Raw genomic sequence first — 23813 nt, 5'->3', positions numbered from 1 at the left:
CCGCTCGAGGTTCATGATCGTCTTATTTATTGGGCTCATAATTCACCCTCCTCTGGACATCCAGGTATTGGCCGGACAGTGCACTGCCTTAGCGTGAAATACTGGTGGCCAACGTTATCTAAGGATGTGAGGGTTTATGTCTCCTCCTGCTCGGTGTGCGCCCAGTGTAAGGCGCCTAGACATTTGCCCAGGGGTAAGTTACATCCCCTGCCCGTTCCACAACGACCATGGTCCCACCTCTCGGTGGATTTTGTGACCTACCTACCCCCTTCCCAGGGGAATACCACAATTTTGGTCATTGTGGATCGGTTTTCCAAGGCCTGTCGTCTCCTCCCAATGCCGGGTCTCCCTACTGCCCTACAGACCGCCGAGGCCCTATTTACCCACGTGTTCCGGCACTATGGGGTCCCCGAGGATATTGTGTCTGACCGAGGTCCCCAGTTTACCTCCAGAGTCTGGGGGGCGTTCATGGAACGCTTGGGGGTCTCGGTGAGCCTTACCTCGGGGTACCACCCAGAGAGCAATGGGCAGGTTGAACGAGTCAACCAGGATGTGGGTAGGTTTTTGAGGTCCAATTGCCGGGACCGGCCGGAGGAGTGGTCCAGGTATATCCCCTGGGCCGAGATGGCCCAGAACTCTCTCCGCCACTCCTCCACCGGTTTAACACCTTTCCAGTGTGTTTTAGGGTATCAGCCGGTCCTGGCACCGTGGCACGAGAGCCAGATCGAGGCCCCTGCGGTGGACGAGTGGATTCGGCGCTCGGAGGAGACGTGGGACGCTGCCCATGTCCATCTGCAGCGGGCCATCCGTCAACAAAAGGCGAGCGCCGATCGCCACCGCAGTGAGGGACCGGTGTACGCACCGGGAAATCGAGTCTGGCTCTCGACTCGAAACCTGCCCCTCCGCCTGCCCTGCCGGAAGCTGGGTCGGCGGTTTGTGGGGCCCTTCAAAGTCCTGAGAAGATTGAACGAGGTGTGTTACAGGTTACAACTGCCTATTGAATACAAAAATATTAACCCCTCATTCCATGTGTCTCTTCTCAGGCCGGTGGTAGCTGGCCCACTCCAAGAAGATGAGATAGGAGAGACCCCTCCGCCCCTTTTGGACATCGAGGGGGCCCCGGCGTACAGGGTCCGGACCATCTTGGACTCGAGGCACCGGATGAGTGGTCTCCAGTATCTCGTGGAGTGGGAGGGGTACGGTCCGGAGGAACGGTGCTGGGTGCCTAGGAGGGACATCCTCGATCCATCCCTCCTGACTGAGTTCCACCGTGGGCATCCCACGCGCCCGGGTCCGCGTCCTCCTGGCCGTCCCCGAGGCCGAGGTCGGCGCACGGCTGGAGCCGCGCGTCAAGGGGGGGGTACTGTCACGGTTTCGGCCGAGACTGCTCCTCCTCCTGGTTCGGGCAGGCTTCGGCGTTCGCCGTCCCCGGAGTACTAGCTGCCACCGTTGTATGTTTCGTGGTGTGATTGCTTTAGTCTGTCTTGTACACCTGTGTCTGTTTGTGTTCTGATTACGTGTCTTATAAGTTCCCTGTTTTGTATTAGTTAGATTGTGTGTTGTTGTTTGCCTGTCGTGCGGAGCTGCGTGTTTGCGCTCTGTTAGTTTTGTTTATTGTTTTACGCATGTTGCGTAATTCCCTCGCCTCCGTTTGTTTTCGAGGTCGTGTACTGTTTTGTTGAACTTTGGACTAGTAAAGTCTTTTGGACGAATCCTCTGTGTCCTGCGCCTGACTCCTCCACCACATCCACATCGGTTCTTTTGACACCTACTAACGGGACATTAAAAACGTTAATATGTTTCACCGAGTCGTGGCTGAACGACGACATGAATAACATACAGCTGGTGGGTTATACACTGTATCGGCAGGATAGAGCAGCAGCCTCTGGTAAGACAAGGGGTGGTGGTCTATGTATATTTGTAAACAACAGCTGGTGTATGATATCTAAGGAAGTCTCGAGGTTTTGCTCGCCTGGTGTAGACCACACTATCTACCAAGAGTTTTCATCTATATACTTCGTAGCTGTCTATTTACCAGCACAAACCGATGCTGGCACTAAGACCGCACTCAATGAGCTATATACAGCCATAAGCAAACAGGAAAATGCTCATCCAGAGTGGTTCTAGTGGCCGGGGACTTTAATGCAGGGAAACTTAAATCTGTTTTACCTCATTTCTACCAGCATGTTAAATGTGCAACCAGAGGGAAAAAAAACTCTAGACCACCTTTACTCCACACACAGAGACGCGTACAAAGCTCTCCCTCGCCCTCCATTCGGCAAATCTGACCATAATTCTAACCTCCTGATTCCTGCTTACAAGCAAAAACTAAAGCAGAAAGCACCAGTGACTTGGTCAATAAAAAAGTGGTCAGATGAAGCAGATGCTAAGCTACAGGACTGTTTTGCTAGCACAGACTGGAATATGTTCCGGGATTCTTCCGAAGGCATTGAGGAGTACATGGCCGTGTGGTGCCAGGATTACAACCTCTCCCTCAACATGATCAAGACAAAGGAGATGATTGTGGACTACAGGAAAAAGAAGAGGGCCGAGCACGCCCCCATTCTCATCGACGGGGCTGTAGTGAAGCAGGTTGAGAGCTTCAAGTTCCTTGGTGTCCACATCACCAACAAACTAACATGGTCCATGCACACCAAGACAGTTGTGAAGAGGGCACAACAAAACCTATTCCCCCTCAGGAGACTGAAAATATTTGGCATGTGTCCTCAGATCTTCAAAACGTTCTACAGCTGCAACATCGAGAGCATCCTGACTGGTTGCATCACTGCCTGGTGTGGCAACTGCTCGGCTTCCGACCGCAAGGCACTACCGAGGGTAGTGCGTACGGCCCAGTACATCACTAGGGCCAAGCTTCCTGCCATCCAGGACCTCTGTACCAGGCGGTGTCAGAGGAAGGCCCATGGGGCGGCACACAATTGGCCCAGCGTCGTCCAGGTTAGGGGAGGGTTTGGCTGGCAGGGGTATTCTTGTCCCGTCGCGCACTAGCGACTCCTGTGGCGGGCCGGGTGCAGTGCACGCTGACACGGTCGCCAGGTGTACGGTGTTTCCTCCGACACATTGGTGCAGCTGACTTCCGGTTTAAGCGTGCATTGTGTCAAGAAGCAGTGTGGCTCGGCTGGGTTGTGTTTCAGAGGACCCATGGCTCTTGACCTTCGCCTTTCCCGAGTCTGTATGGGAGTTGCAGCGATGGGACAAGACTGTAACTACCAATTGGATACCTCCAAATTGGGGAGAAAAAGTAATTTTATATATATATTTTTTATAAAATATTTTTAAAAAGACTCCAGCCACCCTAGTCATAGACTGTTCTCTCTGCTACCGCACGGCAAGCGGTACCGGAGTGCCAAGTCTAGGTCCAAGAGGCTTCTAAACAGCTTCTAACCCCAAGCCATAAGACTACTGAACATCTAATCAAATGGCTACCCAGACTATTTGCATTCCCCCCCTTCCGCTTTTACGCTGCTGCTACTCTTTGTTTATTATCAATGCATAGTCACTTTAATAACTCTACCTACATGTATATATTACCTCAATTGCCTCAACTAACCAGTGCCCCCGCACATTGACTCTGTGCCGGTGCCCCCTGTATATTGCCTCACTATTGTTATTTTACTGCTGCTCTTTAATTATATGTTACTTTTATTTTATTTTTTAGGTATTCTTTCTTAAAACGATATTGTTGGTTAAGGGCTTGTAAGTAAGCATTTCACTGTAATGTCTACACCTGTTGTATTTGGGTGCATGTGACAAATATAATTTGATTTGATTTGATTTTGATCATAATCCAACAATATTATGATAATTCAGATCAATCTCAGTCTATTTCATTGATCTTCATGGGCTTTATTTAAGCTAGGTACATTCTGGATTAAATGCATTTTTCTTTTCCCTTTATCCCTTTATTTGGGAAGCAGCCACATTAGACCGTTTCATATCTGTAAAATCTGAATGCACTGGTTGACCAAGACTGACTGGTAATTAGGGGGACTGTCAGATATGTAAATATCTCCCAGCTTGGTACAGGATCGTGAATAATCATACATCATATTCAAATCACTCCTCGAAATGAAACTTAACGTATAATCAGTACGGTGCTTTCAGATTGTGACTCTGACTTTCTGACTTGTGTCATCCTCAATTATTCTATTTATGCATGTTCCTTTTTACATCTGTTTTTAAAAGTGTCAAAATAAACTAAACTAAAACCTGTTTCTTATTTGCTCCATATTGTGTGTGTAGAGGACAAGGTGTGGACAGTGGTGACACACAACAGCACAGATCCAGTCAGTGTCCAGGGTTCTACACTCCAGAAGCCCTACATAACGAAGTTCAATTACAGCGCCTCACCTGAACAACTGATGGCCCTCGTGGCCGGGTCAGTGCAGTGTCAACAGGAAGTAGTATACAGCTGCAGGAAGTCCCGCCTCTTTAACACTTGGGGTGAGCATTTCCTGTATTGGCTTGCAACGTGATTGAAACCTGATCTCCTCAAAACAGTTCAGTTACAGATATTTAGCACATTTCACTTAGCAGGCATCCGAAGCACAACCCATTTAATACCCATTGTTTGTCCATGAAGAGTTTGTTTATTCCCAGCTGTATAAGTTCTATTGAACATTGTTTGTGTGCTGTCGCATGGGGAGTTGAAGAATTCATCTAGCTAGTGAGACCCCTTTATTCCCTCAGTTTTCTCATCGCTTGGGGAGAACTCAACTATAGGTTCATCTTTTATGAAAAATGTAGTCAGATCTCTATGAGGTGAATACAATGTCACCGCAGACAATAAACAAGTTTATTATGCCCAAACAACAAGATAATTAAAGGAAAAAAATAGTGTTATTTTCAGGCCCAGTAGATATGAAACAAAACATAATTGCTTTCATTGTTTGCTTGAACGCTTCAGAAACCGCTGCTGTCTAAAAAAGAAGAGATTTAAAAACACAGCTCACTGTAATTTGACTTGCAAACAACAGATGTGATAGAAACAGGAAGATTCGGTGTAATTGTATAAATCCTGACAGATAATTTGTTCGTTCGACATGTTGGGATCTTTTTTTGTCAGTAAAATGTATAATGCAGGAAATGGCAGTGGAAACGCCTTTAAAGCGCAAATATTCGTATAATAACCATCATATCGAAGTAAATTTGGAGTCACGCGATGATATGGTGTGTGGTCCTCCTACTACAACTCAGGAAACCATTCAGTTTATTAGGCTACAGATAAAATAAGTTATCATGAACTTCACAGGGTGGTGAAAGTGCACGTGATCAGCTTGATGCTGCTTCTTGATGCTGCTTTCCAATAAATATCGAGGGTCTTATTCTGGTGACATGATGATCGATGCTTGACTACCGTTTGACAAATAAAAACATTCTCTCTCTTATCCATAATAATCTCATCATGTAGACTAGCCAACCCTCACAGCCTACTGTATCTGCGTGCTGTTGGCTAGAGCGCAGGTACCAAGGCCAGAGTAGGCACATTTGCTATTTAACACAACAGTTTTTGTGACAAAACTATCGGTAAAGTTGAAAATGCAATGGAAACACATTGAACTTTCAATTTGTATTCAGTACATGAAAACTTAAGCGAAAAAGTACATTTTGTGTGCGCTACGTCATCACGCACTGATTTTTATCCTCAACAAGTCAGTTTAGTAGAAACATACCACTTGTGGGAAAATGCTCATATTTTCTTTATGCGGATTCTAGAATATTCACATGAAAATCTGTCGCCAATTGGATGGAATCCTAGCTAGTGATGCACTTTCTATCCTGCTACAGTGGGGAAAAAAAGTATTTTGTCAGCCACCAATTGTGCAAGTTCTCCCACTTAAAAAGATGAGAGAGGCCTGTAATTTTCATCATAGGTACACGTCAACTATGACAGACAAATTGAGAATATTTTTTCCTGAAAATCACATTGTAGGATTTTTAATGAATTTATTTGCAAATTATGGTGGAAAATAAGTATTTGGTCACCTACAAACAAGCAAGATTTCTGGCTCTCACAGACCTGTAACTTCTTCTTTAAGAGGCTCCTCTGTCCTCCACTCATTACCTGTATTAATGGCACCTGTTTGAACTTGTTATTAGTATAAAAGACACCTGTCCACAACCTCAAACAGTCACACTCCAAACTCCACTATGGCCAAGACCAAAGAGCTGTCAAAGGACACCAGAAACAAAATTGTAGACCTGCACCAGGCTGGGAAGACTGAATCTGCAATAGGTAAGCAGCTTGGTTTGAAGAAATCAACTGTGGGAGCAATTATTAGGAAATGGAAGACATACAAGACCACTGATAATCTCCCTCGATCTGGGGCTCCACGCAAGATCTCACCCCGTGGGGTCAAAATGATCACAAGAACGGTGAGCAAAAATCCCAGAACCACACGGGGGGACCTAGTGAATGACCTGCAGAGAGCTGGGACCAAAGTAACAAAGCCTACCATCAGTAACACACTACGCCGCCAGGGACTCAAATCCTGCAGTGCCAGACGTGTCCCCCTGCTTAAGCCAGTACATGTCCAGGCCCGTCTGAAGTTTGCTAGAGTGCATTTGGATGATCCAGAAGAGGATTGGGAGAATGTCATATGGTCAGATGAAACTAAAATATAACTTTTTGGTAAAAACTCAACTCGTCGTGTTTGGAGGACAAAGAATGCTGAGTTGCATCCAAAGAACACCATACCTACTGTGAAGCATGGGGGTGGAAACATCATGCTTTGGGGCTGTTTTTCTGCAAAGGGACCAGGACGACTGATCCGTGTAAAGGAAAGAATGAATGGGGCCATGTATCGTGAGATTTTGAGTGAAAACCTCCTTCCATCAGCAAGGGCATTGAAGATGAAACGTGGCTGGGTCTTTCAGCATGACAATGATCCCAAACACACCGCCCGGGCAACGAAGGAGTGGCTTCGTAAGAAGCATTTCAAGGTCCTGGAGTGGCCTAGCCAGTCTCCAGATCTCAACCCCATAGAAAATCTTTGGAGGGAGTTGAAAGTCCGTGTTGCCCAGCGACAGCCCCAAAACATCACTGCTCTAGAGGAGATCTGCATGGAGGAATGGGCCAAAATACCAGCAACAATGTGTGAAAACCTTTTGAAGACTTACAGAAAACGTTTGACCTGTGTCATTGCCAACAAAGGGTATATAACAAAGTATTGAGAAACTTTTGTTATTGACCAAATACTTATTTTCCACCATAATTTGCAAATAAATTCATTAAAAATCCTACAATGTGATTTTCTGGATTTTTTTTCCTCATTTTGTTTGTCATAGTTGACGTGTACCTATGATGAAAATTACAGGCCTCTCTCATCTTTTTAAGTGGGAGAACTTGCACAATTGGTGGCTGACTAAATACTTTTTTCCCCCACTGTATATGAAAGATGGCTTTTTTCATTCTACATCATAAGAAGCTTTACAGAAAGGTTATCATTATGGCCAGGCCAACACTTCATTTGCCAGAGACAGAACTAGATCCATATGCTAAATATAAGCTGCATAATGTGCAAAGCTGAAAGAGGTTAAACTAAAGCAAACGAGAATGGATTTGTAAAAAGCGGATTATCTTAACATGATAACATTTACTCCACATGTACATATTTCATTTGCATGAAAAAGGGAAACTTTATTTAGCTCACCTTTTCACTATAATGACAGTAAGATCTTACATAACATTATATTTGAGTAACAGGAACTTACTGTTTACCCTCACCATTTATCTAGATGAAAGCATCACTTTGTCCCTCCTGTCATTGAAAATTCCAAGTGATTTATTCTCTGGAAGGGTCTTGATAAATACATTCTTCCTAACTCCTTGAGACGGTAACTCATCTCCCTATACGGAAATATAGATTTAATCAGATCTTCCACTGTGTTTGAGCACTTTTGGAAACCAATTTCCTCATGATTACTTTGATTTAACTGGAAAACAAGACACAGACACCACTACTGCATTTTGTTGAATTATTAACCTGGCTCTTATCCCAGACCTACCTAAACCATAATTACTGTATATCCTGTCTCAAACTATATCGGACGCTAATGGAAAGCAAACAACTGATTTATTGCGATTCATCACGATGGTTGAAATTTTGTGAAAGAATCTTGATGCAAATATTAAAGTCAAGGTCAGGCTATATCAAGCATAATTTTAGCATCAATGCATGAATATGGGGAAATCCTCTGGTGTAGAATTACCACCAATCCAAACCCATAAAGTATAGTATATACTCATCCTATTTCCATATAATTTCTTATTCCTAAACCATTTCTGTATTCGGTGGTCTATTCAGCTTTGTTTCAATTGAGTAACAATGGCAATTTGACATGATGAACAAAGGCAGAATAATATTGGATAACATGCTTTGGTACACTGTAATCCGTTACCCAAAACATACACTGTCAATGTCAGTCAGTGTGACTTGACCAGTATCACTGTCACAAGCCCCCCATGCCCACACTTATCAAATTACTCTCAATGTAATGTTTCCATTATATGGTCCCCACTCTCCCACCACTCTCCTGTCTTAAGAGTACAGTCTGAGAGCTAAGAGGCTGCTCCCTGCAGGCCTGTAGTGTCTCTAATGCAGAGTCATATTGTCTGACGGATGGCTGTAGCGGGGCCACTTACAGATGCTCCAGGAAATGAGCCCTGGGTGTCTGACTGGCGTCACTGAGGGCTCATTGACACAATGCCATGGGATGCCAACAGATGCCCAGGGCTCTAATCACAGTCACTGCACAGATAATGCTACTCTATATGTGGATCTAATTGTAATACTGTGGTTGGTGCAGATGGCAGCCCCCTGTCCTGGTGGGTGGACCAGGGTGGAGAGAGACGGACCTACTGGGGAGGCTTCCTGCCGGGGGTTCAGCAGTGCTCCTGCAGCCTGGAGGAAAACTGCATGGACATGAACTACTTCTGTAACTGTGATGCTGACACAGACTCATGGTAACAATGCAAATGGCTCTCTGTGTATCTACTGCCCTGTCCATTTAAATTTTTTATTTAACCTTTATTTAACTAGGCAAGTCAGTTGAGAACAAATTCTTATTTACAATGACGGCCTACACCGGCCAAACCCGGACGACGCTGGGCCAATTGTGCGCTGCCCTATGGGACTCCCAATCAGGGCTGGTTGTGATACAGCCTGGAATCGAACCAGGGGGTCTGTAGTGACGCCTCAAGCACTGAGATGCAGTGCCTTAGACCGCTGCGCCATCAATATGATTTAGCTACAAATCTGTGTGCATATCTTTTAATTCTTGTCCCATCTTATATTTCCACATGTCTACAGTATTCAGTATATTACCTTGTGTCAAATATTGAGATTAAGTGGGTCATGACAGGGGAGGCGTGTGTTCTATCATTGTTTGATTCCTTCCACAGAGAGCATACTCTCCTCTCTGTATTGCAGGGCTAATGACACAGGAGTCCTCTCCTACAAAGAGCACTTACCAGTGAGTGAGATCGTGATTGGAGACACCAGCAGAAAAGGCTCTGAGGCGCTCTACAGAATCGGCCCACTGTGTTGTTATGGTGACAGTAGGTGAACTCTTCTATTTTGTGACATTTTTATCTTACAGATGGTCCCTTTAAACATCCTTGTTTTTCCAGGCCAAATGCTGATGAAATATTGAGTATGTTCAAATGCTCCACTCAGTCCCAAGATATTCATCCTCATCTCTGTATCTTTCTTATGTGAGTCAAGACTTTCCTCCAAGAAGAAATGTGTATTTCCTGTTTTCTAGAGTCTGTGTGGAATGCAGCGTCCTTCTACCAGGAGTCATCCTACCTGCACTTCCCGACCCTCCAGGCAGAACTCAGCACTGACATCTCCTTCTACTTCAAAACCAGCGTCCCATCAGGAGTCTTTTTGGAGAACCTGGGCCTCAAGCACTTCATCAGACTCGAGCTCAGCTGTGAGTTTGTGGGCCACACACGCACACACAAACACACACACGCTCAGAAATAATCTGCACTTCGTTTCATGAGAGCACGACATTACATAAAATCACAAATCTAATCAAATTTTATTGGTTGCGTACACATATTTTGCAGATGTTATCGCAGGTGCAGTGAAATGCTTATGTTTCTAGCTCCAACAGTGCAGTAATACCTAAGAATACAAAACAATACACACAAATTCCCACAAAATTAAGAAAGGAATTAAGAAATATCAGGACAAGCAATGTCAGAGTCTGGAATATAAATATACTTTATATGTATATCATGGTGTGTATAGACATTATGGAGAGTATATTAATAGAAAAGGTGTGTACAGCAGTAGTTATATAGGATGAGCCTTGACATGTGCTTCAAAAAGCTGTCCAAGCTGTCCATCTAGATATAGACTTCATAATGTCATCCAAATGATAAGATGTATTATAAAGTACCAGTGCAGTGCTATATCTTTAAGCTGTCAACTTAGCTTTGAATAGATGCAGAAAATGACCCATGTGCCTAGAGAGAGAAAGAGCATAAAAGAGGGTTGGAGGGGTGGCAGGGGGTGGGAAAGGAAATTCTCAGAACTCATTGTGAGGACATACTTCTATTGAAGGGAAAATGTGAGAAACCATTGACAATGGAAGTACAAAATGTGAAAGATGAGTTCTCTGTGACCTGACTGTCAGCTATTCTCCTCCTGTTCTGCTCCCTCAGCTCCGTCCATGGTGACGTTCTCCTTTGACGTGGGAAACGGGGGGGTGGTCCTGGCTGTCAAGTCCCATGTGCCACTGAATGACAGGCAATGGCACTATGTGAGGGCGGAGCGCAATGTGAAGGAGGCCTCTCTGCAGGTGGACCAGCTGCCCTTGCGCTTCCTGGAAGCCCAATCTGACGGACACCTCCGCCTCCGGCTCAACAGCCAGCTGTTTGTGGGTAGGACTGGCTTGTCCTCATAGCCTTAGTCTCAGTCTCAACAGCCAGCAGTTTGTGGATAGGGCTGGTCTGCTCTTAGTCTCAGTCTCAGTCTCAACAACCAACTGTGTGTTGGTAGGGCTGGCCTTGGCCTCATTAGATAATATAACCCCCCTTAGGAAATATTTTATTTCTTTAGGCAGCCTTTAACAGTGGCCTTTCCCCCTCAAGTTCCACCAGAGATATACTGTATTGTCTCGGTACAGTTGCTATCTCAGGATTTACAGTGTCCTCAAATTTGACAGTAGGTCACTGTATGAATTATAATGCTATTAGATATTCTTTTTCATATTCATTATCATTATTTCACTGTAACTTTCTGGTTATGCCAAGGCATTACACACATGAATGGGTTCCCTATAAGAAATTCCCAATGAGCTTTCCCTGAGATTAAACCTTTATTTGGCCATAAATCTTGATTTGTCATTCAGGGGCTATACTGTTTCTTCTGCTCATAATGGCTTGAAAGGTCAGCCCAACTCTTCATTGTTAAAGATATTCTTCCATATTTGCATATAGTTAGTCTTAATGAGGCCTCTTCACACATGAATAGTTCCAGAGAGGTCTTAGATGCTTACTGGAATTCAATCAAGGGTTACAGTAAATCAGTGAGGTGCTTTCATATGTATGAAGACTAGTTAGAAATATGTTATAACATATATAACTTGTCATCTCCTCCTCTAGGGGAAACAGCAGCCAGGCAGTGGGGCTTCATGGACTGCATTATGTATATAGAGTAGTTATAAATCTGTAATAGGCATTATTAACTAGTTATAACCTGCAGTCTCACCTCTAGGAGGAACAGCAGCTAGTACTCAGTGGAATATTATGCATGATATACTAGTTATAAATGTGTTATAATTCTGTAAAAGCCATATTAAGTCATTATAACCTGTGGTCCCTCCTCCAGGGGGAACAGCAGCCAGGCAGAGGAGCTTCATGGGCTGCATCAGAACACTGAATATAAACGGCATGACCTTTAACCTGGAGGAGCGGGCTAAGATGACCCCGGGCGTAAGTGCCGGCTGCCCCGGCCACTGCAGCGGCTCCAGCCGTCTCTGCCACAACAGAGGGAGGTGCATCGAGAAGAACAGCGGCTACGTCTGTGACTGCTCCCAGTCTGCTTACGGGGGACCCTCCTGCAAGGAAGGTCTGTGAGGATATGCCCCAAAAATTTGATGTAAATGGGTTCACTCATGAGATTGTCTATGATGAATTATTAAATGGAAAAACACTTAAACACAATGATTAAGACATAAGAATAGGCTTACACTTTGAAATTATTAATAATTTATCTAATACAGTTAGTACTTCGAAGTTGCCCCAGGTCCTCATCACACTGCATGTATTATACAATAGAGTGATGACATCTATATGCAACTGGTACTGTACAGCAAGGGGTGTAACAGTACACGTATTCATGCCGAACCATTCAGTGGCCGATCATCCATCATCGTTTAAATCTACAATTTGGGAACATTTTGACTTCCCAGTAGATTACAACGGTGATGGACAAATAGTTGTGGATAAAATGTAACAGTATGTCGCCACGCTCAATGAGAATAGCCTATGCAGCTGCCAACACCTCAAATATGTTGACACATCACCCCGGTATACCGGAGCAAGACGGAAACGCAAAGAGAAAACAACACAACATCGTCTCCCCTCTGCATTCAAGCATTCCTTGCAGCTGATTCTGACCGGGCCAAAGAAATTACAAGAGTGATAGGTAGGCTATGCTTATATTTTGTAGTCTTTGGTTCATAGACGCGGATATGCGCCCATTCATGGTGGTTGAGAATGGGGGGTTTCAGCACCTCATGAAAGTGCTCGAGCCACGTTACGAACTTCCCTCTAGCACCCATTTCAGCAAACACTTAATACCTACTCTATAGATGGGTTTGTTGTTTAGCAACAAAACCAAGGCGTGCGCAACTATGGTGCAAAACAGACGGGGTTGGCTTAGATTGTTGACAACATGTAAACAATATTTAGTCTTCAATGTTTATTGAAAACAGAAATAAATGTGCACAATGAGCACTTGTTGACCCTTAAATACATCGTTACAGTTGTTGGTTAGCTAGCTAGCAAATTTTGCCATATTAGCATTGACATGAAATCAGTCAAAACACCTCAAACAAGACATGGTATCAAGAACAAGATGAAACTAGATGAAACAAGCCACTTACGATTCCCCACATTGTAGTCCTGTTATTGTTGCTAGCCATCTGGCCATCCAGTCACAACAACTCACAGACTTCTGCCCTATTGAACCGTACGCATTGTGTTAGTGACGTTGTCAGCTAACCCAGCTATATAAACAAGCCAAAGCCAACGTTTTCAATGAATTGGCCAATTCACCCTGTGTTACGCTTACTTAACAGTGACAGCCCATCACATTACCCCAGAGTGAGAGATGTACCGTGCTACAGACATGCCCCCTTTATGAGAGTCACAACTGCGCATCTGGCACTCAAGGTGGCAGTGTCATGGTACGTTCCTAACTAAGTGGGAAGTGGGAATTTACCACATACGACTGTGAAAAATCCTCTTGAACGGCCCTCCAACTGGTAATTACTAGTGGGAAACTCGTCTATCATCCTGAGCACCCACTTTTCCCACATGGTGACTTCTGACGTCACCTACTAAGGAAACAGACTCTATAACAGCATTTTCGGCAGTTAAATGCAACAGCAAAACATAATTTATCAAAAAGCAATATATTATTGTGTTTTTTTTTACTCTATAATTTGTTTACAAGCATGATAGCTGTACAGTCGTGGTCAAAAGTTTTGAGTATGACAAGTATTGGTCTTCACAAAGTTTGTTGCTTCAGTGTTTTTTAATATTTTTGTCAGATGTTACTATGGTATACTGAAGTATAATTACAAACATTCCATAAGTGTCAAAGGCTTTTATTGACAATTACATGAAGTTGATGCAAAGAGTCAATATTTGCAGTGTTGACCCTTCTTTTTCAAGACCTCTGCAATCCGCCCTGGCATGCTGTCAATTAACTTATGGGCCACATCCTGACTGATGGCAGCCCATTCTTGCATAATCAATGCTTGGAGTTTGTCAGAATTTGTGGGTTTTTGTTTGTCCACCCGCCTCTTGAGGATCGACCACAAGTTCTCAATGGGATTAAGGTCTGGGGAGTTTCCTGGCCAAGGACCCAACATTTAGATGTTTTGTTCCCCGAGCCACTTAATTATCACTTTTGCCTTATGGCAAGGTGCTCCATCATGCTGGAAAAGGCATTGTTCGTCACTAAACTGTTCTTGGATGGTTGGGAGAAGTTGCTCTCGGAGGATGTGTTGGTACCATTCTTTATTCATGGCTGTGTTCTTAGGCAAAATTGTGAGTGAGCCCACTCCCTTGGCTGAGAAGCAACCCCACACATGAATGGTCTCAGGATGCTTTATTGTTGGCATGACACAGGCTGATGGTAGCACTTACCTTGTCTTCTCCGGACAAGGTGCTTTCAGGATGCCCCAAACAATCGGAAAGGGGATTCATCAGAGAAAATGACTTTACCCCAGTCCTTAGCAGTCCAATCCCGGTACCTTTTGCAGAATATCAGTCTGTCCCTGATGTTTTTCCTGGAGAGAAGTGGCTTCTTTGCTGCCCTTCTTGACACCAGTCCACCCCCCAAAAGTCTTCGCCTCACTGTGCGTGCAGATGCACTCACACCTGCCTGCTGCCATTCCTGAGCAAGCTCTGCACTGGTGATGCCCCGATCCCGCAGCTGAATCAACTTTAGGAGACGGTCCTGGCGCTTGCTGGACTTTCTTGGGCACCCTGACGCCTTCTTCACAACAATTGAACCTCTCTCCTTGAAGTTCTTGATGATCCGATAAATGGTTGATTTAGGTGCAATCTTACTAGCAGCAATATCCTTGCCTGTGCAGCCCTTTTTGTGCAAAGCAATGATGACGGCACGTGTTTCCTTGCAAGTAACCATGGTTAACAGAGGAAGAACAATGATTTCAAGCACCACTCTCCTTTTAAAGCTTCCAGTCTGTTATTCTAACTCAATCAGCATGACATATTGATCTCCAGCCTTGTCCTCATCAACACTCTCACCTGTGTTAACGAGAGAATCACTGACATGATGGCAGCTGGTCTTTTTGTAGCAGGGCTGAAATGCAGTGGAAATGTTTTTTGGGGATTAAGTTCATTTTCATGGCAAAGAGGGACTTTGCAATTAATTGCAATTCATCTGATCACTCTTCATGACATTCTGGAGTATATGCAAATTGCCATCATCAAAACTGAGGCAGCAGACTTTGTGAAAATTAGTATGTGTCATTCTCAAAACTTTTGACCACGACTGTACTTTTAGTTTATGGTTGATGCAGCATGTTGGCCATTAGCCAATCTGCGTTTCTCAACGAGTTCAAATCACATGAATCCATCCAACTGGTATTTACAACTTCACAACTGGTACATTTCCACCTACCACATGGTTACAAACGCAGCATCAGAGTGGAAACTTGAGAAGCCCAACATAACAATCCTGTCACAACAGACAATGCCATGAACATTGTGAATGCTGAACATTGTGAATGGCATTTCATTTTCCCGCTGTACCGAAACCGAACTGAACCGTGACCCCAAAACCGCAATAGGTACCGAACCGTGGGTTTGGTGAACCATTACACCCCTATGTACAGCTCTCCACTCCCCTGTGGAAAAGTACTTTTTATAACCTTGCTAGGTTTTGAGCCCTCATACTTTACAACAGAAGCCCTGTTTATACCTGGTTCTATCATGTATCCTTTGTCCTGATCTTGTCCACATTCTGATTGTGCCCATCTTTTTTGACAAGTGTAGATGATTAATAAAAGACGCATTGAAATCTGATTGTGATCAGATCTTCCTCAACACCTACCGAGGTAGTCAGACTCATTGTGTCTGGATATCTTACAAGTGTAGACGGATCTCCACAGTGAAACCATTTCAATCATCATCCCGTCCTATAAAACATTGACACATATTGATGCCATTGACTTATGGCATCAATATGTGTCTTAAAATAAATAAATATTATTTTGAAAGAATATCTCTCAAATAATTAGCATAGAGGGAGGGACCAGGATATCTGATCACAATGCAGTGTCACGCCCTGGCTCCGGGGACTCTAGTATGTTGAGCCAGGGTGTGAGTTTTCATGTGTTTATGTTCTAGTTGTTGTATATCTATGTTGGCCAGGGTGGCTCCCAATCAGAGACGGCTGTAGCTCGTTGTCTCTGATTGGGAGTCATACTTAGGTAGCCGTTAGGCATTCATTATTTGTGGTTTCTTGTTCCGTGTTGGTTTGTTTATGTAACCAGGGACGTCACGTTTCGTTTTGTTGTTTTGATCGTGTGATCATTCTAATAAATAAAATGTTCGCATTCAACGCTGCGCCTTGGTCCTCCTCTATGAATGACGATCGTGACATGCAGAGACAGTGGACAGATAAGAGACACATTTTACTACCATGTGTTGATGCAACAGCTACAATGTGGGCACAATCTGAAAGTGAATAAGATCAGGACAAAGGACACATGGGATGCGTTTACACAGGCAGCCCAATTCTGATCTTTTTTTCACTAATTGGTATTTTCACCAATCAGATCAGCTCTGAATTTTTTTTTGAAAATACTAATTAGTGGAAAAAAGACCTGAATCCGGCTGCCTGTGTAAACACAGCCATGTTAGCCCCAGGTATAAACGAGGCTAGAAATAGCAGTTTTTAAGCAAAAAGCATGATGTAGTGACCGCCACATGTGTGGGATTCTTGCATATTTTGAGATAGTTTGTTTTCTTCTGAAGCACTGGATATACTTGTTCCTGAGCCACTTTCCAGTTAAAGCAATCCTTGCCTTCAATCATGCTTAAGAAAAAAAGCAATATTGACTTATCATAACCCTGTTCTGTCTTTGAAGATTCTTCTTTATTTCCACTGTAGGCTCTTTTGTGGGTGGACCGCTATTCATTCTCTTTCCGCTAAGTCATGACTTGTTATGAAACTTAGTTATGAAAACATAAAACTCGCTGAGAACGTGCTTAGACAGCGCTATAGTTATGCAATATCTGTCTTTGTCCATGAATAATTTTGAAAAGAACGGGGGAAGAGAAAATAACAGAATATTTGGAGAGGTGTTCACATTGCTCTTAAAGTGGAGGTGTTGAGATCAGTGGCATTCAGAGGGCAGATTGGAGTACATCTGAAAAAGAGATCAAAGAGGGAGAGGATGAGATGACAGATCCTTGCTGCTCTGCTGTCTCTGGTCTGTCTGAGAGGATCCGGCTCTCACATTCACACTAATCTAGGCCTCCATTATCATGGAGCACACACTTCCTTAACAAAGGGTGGTCTGTTTATTATAGGAGGTACATTTTGTTCTATTTCGTCCAATGACATTGACAGAACGTGTATTTGTCAAGAGTGTTTGTGATTTTTTAAATTCTGACTGGTGATTAGGTTCATCTAAGTGCAGCTACAACTTATAGAATGTGATCAACAATATATCTAATGAATTCAGTGTATGACAGCATGACTCCCCTAATGATCCATCGTCTCACTCTGTGTCCATGCAGAGGTGTCTGTGTCATTTGACAGAGAGTCGTCGGTGACCTACACCTTCCAGGAGCCTTTCTCTGTGATGCAGAACAGGAGCTCCCAGGCCTCCAGCGTCTACAGAGAGAGCAGCAGGGCCAGAGAGAACATGGCTTTCAGCTTCATGACCACACAAAGCCCTGCCATGCTGCTCACTGTCAGCACCTTCAGCCAGCAGTACATAGCTGTAATCCTGGCACTCAATGGTAGGGACACCTCTACTACTCATTTGTCTGTAGTAGTGGAGGCTGCTGAGGGGAGGACGGCTTATAATAATGGCTGGAATGGAGTGTAAAAGTTGGCACTCCACCAAGGCTTTAGCAAAGGGGGTTATAATGGCTCAATTAGCTAGCAGAGTGCAACTCTAAATTCGGAATTTAATCTCATTATATGGAGGAGTGTTTTCTCCCATTGTACCTCACAGCAAAGGGCTGAAAGAACCAAGTTGCCTTGTGCAACTTTCAACACAAATAATGCAATCCATTTTTATAGAAATATGGAATTATAGTCCCTTCACAAGTATGGAACAAGTAATGTGTCATGTTTAAAATATTTCCATCCATTACATAACGGACAGGAATAAAAAAAGAATTTAACCTTGACAGATCCAGGTTCAGCAATGCGTCTAAGCCTATTCAGCCTCATCCATAACGAAGCTTTGAGTGCTCCAGATCACGCACCTTAGACCTCTAATCTGACAGCCTTCCAAGTAGAACAGAAAGCCCATCAACATCGTGTTGAGTTACACTCGTTGTTCTTTAAGTTGTTGCTCCTTTATGCTCTTTTGTGTTCATCGGGGCGTGTGGAAGAGTCACGCCTTTGTAAATATTGGAGGATCAGGAGGACACTTCATCCACAGTAATCTCCGGCACCCGGGCACTGTCAGGGGTTTCTCAAACAAAACATAAAACCATTCGCCAACTGAGCTGGAATTGTAATATTGACCCATCTTCACTTGATAATGTAAAGCTCTCTGCCTCTCTGATCTAGTGTCGTGTGTGTGGGAGGACCATTGAGGCTGTTTGAGGATAACTATTTATACATCTACAGATGTAGGATCTTAATTTAATCACTCTTTTGTTGAGGAGAATGTTCCTGCACAGCAGGAAATGCAAACATGTTGTGTAGTGTATTGTGTAAGGTTTCTGAAATTTGTAATTTCCACTTTTAAAATTTGCCCTAACGTAAAATGTATCAACCATTACAAAAAATATCCATAAATGATAATCCACATAATAATTCACATTTCCTGTTGCCTCAGGATTATTTTCCTGCTGTAGCAAACTGGCTCAAATTAAGATCCTACATCTGTAAAGAGGTAACTGTGGGGGCATCAATAGAGAAGCACACTGAGTGTACAAAACATTAGGAACACCTTCCTAATATTGAGTTGCACCCCCTTTTGCCCTCAGAACCGACTCAATTTGTCAGTTCATGGACTCTACAAGGTCTTGAAAGCATTCCACAGGGATGCTGGCCCTTGTTGACTCCAATGCTTCCTACAGTTATGTCAAGTTGGCTGGATGTCTTTTGGGTGGTGGACCATTCTTGATACACACGGGAAACTGTTGAGCGTGAAAAACCCAGCAGCATTACAGTTCTTGACACACTCAAACCGGTGCGACTGGCACCTACTACCATACCTCTTTCAAAGGCACTTAAATCTGAATGGCACACATACACAATCAATGTCTCAATTGTCTCAAGGCTTAAAATCCTTCTTTAACCTATCTCCTCTCTTTCATTCAGTCATAATGCTCTTTTTGTTCGCATTCCAAACTAAATGCTCTTTGGTTCTCGGCTTTCCAAACTTATTTAGATTGATTGATGTGCGTGGGGCATTGAATAGGTTAAGGTGAGGTGAGCCTCATGAGATAAGTTTAGCTATTTAAAGGTTATTCTCAAGCCTTTGGCTTTTTAATGATTAAACAACTCTTGGGACAATCTCATAGGCACAGCTCATGGAAAATTGACGTATTCAAAGAAACAAGCCAATAACATTTCCAAAGCACTATAAGGGCAATTGATGGATATTTCAAAATAAGTTTTCATTTTGGTGCATACTTTAGCCCGAATGATAACTAGAGATATTTGCATAGTCTTCACATTGACTTCGATGCATAATTTAAACAAGTCCAATAGTCCCACACATTAAGGTAAGTTTTAGATCTTTCAATGCATAGTTTTCACCCAGTTTGTGTTGTGTTCTGCAGGGAGTCTCCAGATCTGGTATCGTCTCCATGTGGACAGGAAGCCAGATGTGTTCAGCCCCAGCCCCAGCAGCCTGGCAAACGGATGCCTCCACCGTATCAGAATCCACCGTCAGGGGAAAGATGTCTACCTACAGGTGAGCAATGGAGACATGTACAAGAGGTGTAGATCCTGTGCATTGTAATTCCATCACAGCATCTGGGCAATATTGTTATCGTTATGAAAGTGCTGTAGTTCCCAATCAATTTAGCTGGACTACAGAAAACTGCAGCCATTTAGATGAATCAGTATTTCCTGTAATCCTTGTTTTTATTTTTTGATTACTTTCCACTTTCCCCCAGATCGACCAGGACATCCACAGAAAGTACACCCTGTCATCTGATGCAGAGTTGATCTTAATCAGATCCTTGACTTTGGGCAAAGTCATTGGTAAGCCCGCCTATGAAATGATACTGCCATGCATGGAGCTATTTTGAATAAAGGAATGAGGAGGACCACGCTCACACGTGTGCTGTTTCATGACTTTATGTGATACTGTTCACACCTATTTCTCCACATTTTCAAACCCGTTCTCAGAATAGCTTTTGTAAGCCCGGACTTGCAGATTGAAAGATTTGACCATCACTGCTGAAGCATAATTATTTGTATATCCCTCACTGCTGTTGCCATAGAAACCTTTATCTTTAATTCAGGAGGCAAAGGAGGCTGAATCTAATAAAGGCTGAATAAAGATTAATTGACGGGGCCTAAAAGGGTTCTGTCAGAGAGCAAATAAAAGTTGTATACAATAACCTAAGCAGAAAGCCAATTCTCTCTCTCTCCTACTCACTCACTCCTCTAATCAACAGCATACAAATGAAGATCTATTAAAAATGCTCTGCATACATATATTCCACAATGACTAACTTGTACATCATAATAGATATCTGTTTTGTTTGTTTTAGGTTAAAATAAACTTGTTCTCTTGTGAGATGACTTTCTTTCCAGTGAGAGACTATACTGCTATAACAGTTCAATGTTAATTCTGAATTACAGGAGGAGAGAATTTTGATGAGGAAGTGATGCAGGCAGGATCTAAGGGCTTCTTTGGCTGCCTGTCATCAGTTCAGTTCAATCACGTGGCTCCACTGAAGGCAGCGCTACTAAACCGTGGCAGCTCATTGGTCAGCGTACGGGGTCACCTGGTGGAGTCAAACTGTGGGGCGCTGGCTGACTCAACAACCTTACACCCACTCTCAGGTAAGCTATTGTAAAACACAGTCTCCACTCAGCTAGCTGGATAAAACTCAGGTCGAACAAATACATTTGTTTGTTTACTATGCCACAGCTGTTCAGCTTTCATACTGGAAGCCATTTAAAGGTGTGTGGGATCAACTGTGGATGTTCAGTTTTGCCTCCGGCTTAAAGCATCATTATTACATTTCAGGGATAAATCAGGAACGAATCGAGACCACAATGAGCTGATGCCTGACAGCCTAATGGAAGTTTTGTTTATCATTGTTTACGCAGTTACCAAAATACGTTATCTTCTGCCACATACAGCCTGTTGAGGAACATCCATTGGCTGCACAGCTCGTTCACTCATTACTGAAAGTTAATTAATTAGCTGGCTTCTCTTTTCTTCTCTGCCAGATCAAGCTGCGAAACCAAACAAAGATAAGGAGCAGCATGGCAATGACACCCGGCATGATTCAGCAGTAATAGGAGGTTTGTTTCTCTATTTTGTCTTAATTTATTGTTCCTGTGTTAATATGAAATTAGCCTCAGATGTCACTTTGTCTGACTTTCTTTTTCTTTCTTCCTTTCTCTTACTCTCTTACCTTACACTAGTTTTTTTTTGGTTGTCTCATTGTTGAGTCCTTGATAACCTAACCTGTGATGTCACAACCAACCCTTGCTCATCTACAGGTGTGGTGACAGCAGTGGTCTTCATCACTCTGTGTGTGGTGGCGGTGATGACCCGTTTCCTGTACCAACACCGGCAAGCCCAGAGAGACGCCAGCATCAAGGAGAAGGAGCACAGACACAACCTGGAAACAGCCTACCGGAGAGAAGCAGCCTACCAGGCAGAACCAGCCTACCGGACAGAGCTCCACCTCCATGACAGCTCCACCCTCAGGGACAACAGGGAGTACTACATCTGACCACAGCATCCAGCCAAGCCTTCTAGCCATCGCTGCTTACCTCTATTCTGTTTTGTCTAGCTGTCTGCATGGCAGGAGGCACCAGACTTTTTTCCCTCGCTCCTCTGGGGTAGAAATGAAGAATTCCTTCTCCTTTAGGGAACTGTGGGAATATCCTGGTGGGGAACGTCTTTCCATTTCTGTGTAGATATTTCGTAGGACAGGACTTGTAGCTGCAAAGATGTTGACCGGTCGGCTCACGAATGCTGGTGATGGGACAGGAAAACGGTGCCATAAAGAGATTGAAGCATATGGGTATGGTGCAATGGATTTATCCAATGATAGAAATGCAAAGAGCCTGGAAAGGTTAGAATAGAAAGGCAATGTTATAGGATATGTAGGTAATGTTATGGTAAAAAGCCAACTAGAGGGAAACATGGACAGTGGCACTGTTTTGGTGGCTCAATGTATGTAGATGGCCAAGATTAAACTCTCCCACTGTCATGTGGGGAAGAAATCTCATGTTCTGATGCAGAGAATCTAAGCACAGATGCAATGAATCTATTTCAAATTCTTAAGAAAAGGGTCAGATGCTCAACAGAATGGAATGGTTGAAAAGACTAAATGCAAAGGCCATCTTAGATAATATACTATTGAAAAATACAAAGTAAGATAAGTATTGTTTTACTGATCGTGATAATGCAGTGGTTAATTAAGATGAAAATAATTCCACAAGAACTGATATTAAAATTAAATCTCCATTTCAATAAATCCTTAAATAAAGCCATTAAAAAATTAGGTGCCCCAAACCGGTTTCCTACATTATAATTATTTGAAAGTTTGATTTAAAATTCATCTTTCTCCCCAATGTTCTTGAGGTTTCTAAGCCACAGGCTGGGCTGGATTTATATTGCTGCAAGAAATGGAATGTAAAAATAACCCAGCTAACTGGAACATCTGCTAGCTGTCCCCTAGCAAGAAAACCAACCCCATCATATACCACAGAAGTGGCTGCTGGCCAGGGGTTAGAGGAGTCTTCAAAGAGCTGCCATATACAAGGCTTTAGTTGTTCACCCAAGCTCTTTAGATTTTCTTCGTAGATTTTTTATTGTTTTGTTTGTTTCCTTCAGCAAACATTTTGTTCTTTCACACCTTTGATCTGTTCACGCATTTGCGACCATTTTATATTGTATTTTTTATTTGAAGTTTTTAATTAATTGCTTCTGATTGAAGTCAACAGTATCCCTGTGTTAGATCTACAGTATAAGGTGATTAGTATCTACTGGTATTTGATGCTGGATATTGATGCTTAGCGTAGTGTAAATTTTCTCCTAAAATTAAGTGGGAAAGGATAATGAGAACTAAGTGCAAAATATCAAATAAATAATAAAAACAGAATGAGAATGAAAATCGTATACGCAAAAGTCTTTGATGACAACAGTTCATAAACACACCATCACAAAATAATACTATTGGCGAAAGTATTGCCTGAAAACATGTTTTCTTTCATATTAAAGTGTCCTTGACAGCAAGTTATGATTAACCTCTGAGACTCTGAAATCCTTTTTGTACTCATGTTGATATTGTGGTTATTTTGAGAGACCATTTTGTATGGCTATAATTGTACAGGTATATTATGATATGTTTAATAAAACCAAACATTCTTTTTGAAAAATAACGATCTCTTCCAGAGAAGTTTTATGCTACATAACCTTTATCTCAATCTTTAACTTTCTTATTTTCTCTGATACTTTGTCACACAACCATTTTTCTGGCTCTGAATATGTGTGATTGTGTTTGTTTTTACATGTGTGTAGAAGCATACATAGACCAAGGATGGTAAGAGGTGTTCCTTTGTATTTGGATATAGTAGAAACATTCATTATGCGCTGTGAAACTACATCCTCTCTTCCTATAAATG

General features: G+C 43.0%; 1 protein-coding gene across 1 annotated transcript in view; it reads left to right on the top strand.

The window, feature by feature from the left end:
- Nucleotides 1-23489, top strand: part of LOC311143726 (contactin-associated protein-like 5) — a gene marked incomplete at its 5' end in the record, with an annotated part of 128797 nt that extends 105308 nt beyond the window's left edge. Inside the window, 12 exons of the mRNA XM_084179599.1 lie at nucleotides 4261-4461; nucleotides 8827-8983; nucleotides 9450-9577; nucleotides 9784-9954; nucleotides 10694-10912; nucleotides 11862-12101; nucleotides 17540-17764; nucleotides 19772-19905; nucleotides 20111-20198; nucleotides 20805-21008; nucleotides 21402-21476; nucleotides 21678-23489. Coding sequence (XP_084035725.1) covers nucleotides 4261-4461; nucleotides 8827-8983; nucleotides 9450-9577; nucleotides 9784-9954; nucleotides 10694-10912; nucleotides 11862-12101; nucleotides 17540-17764; nucleotides 19772-19905; nucleotides 20111-20198; nucleotides 20805-21008; nucleotides 21402-21476; nucleotides 21678-21913 — 2078 coding nt within the window. The 3' untranslated portion in view covers nucleotides 21914-23489. The remainder of the gene's footprint in view (nucleotides 1-4260; nucleotides 4462-8826; nucleotides 8984-9449; nucleotides 9578-9783; nucleotides 9955-10693; nucleotides 10913-11861; nucleotides 12102-17539; nucleotides 17765-19771; nucleotides 19906-20110; nucleotides 20199-20804; nucleotides 21009-21401; nucleotides 21477-21677) is intronic.
- Nucleotides 23490-23813: the final 324 nt, after the last annotated feature.

Source organism: Coregonus lavaretus (assembly GCF_964263955.1).
Source record: "Coregonus lavaretus genome assembly, chromosome: 16".
NCBI lineage: Eukaryota > Metazoa > Chordata > Actinopteri > Salmoniformes > Salmonidae > Coregonus > Coregonus lavaretus.
The sequence above is the reverse complement of the archived record's forward strand: the minus strand, read 5'-3'. Positions and strand labels throughout refer to the sequence as shown.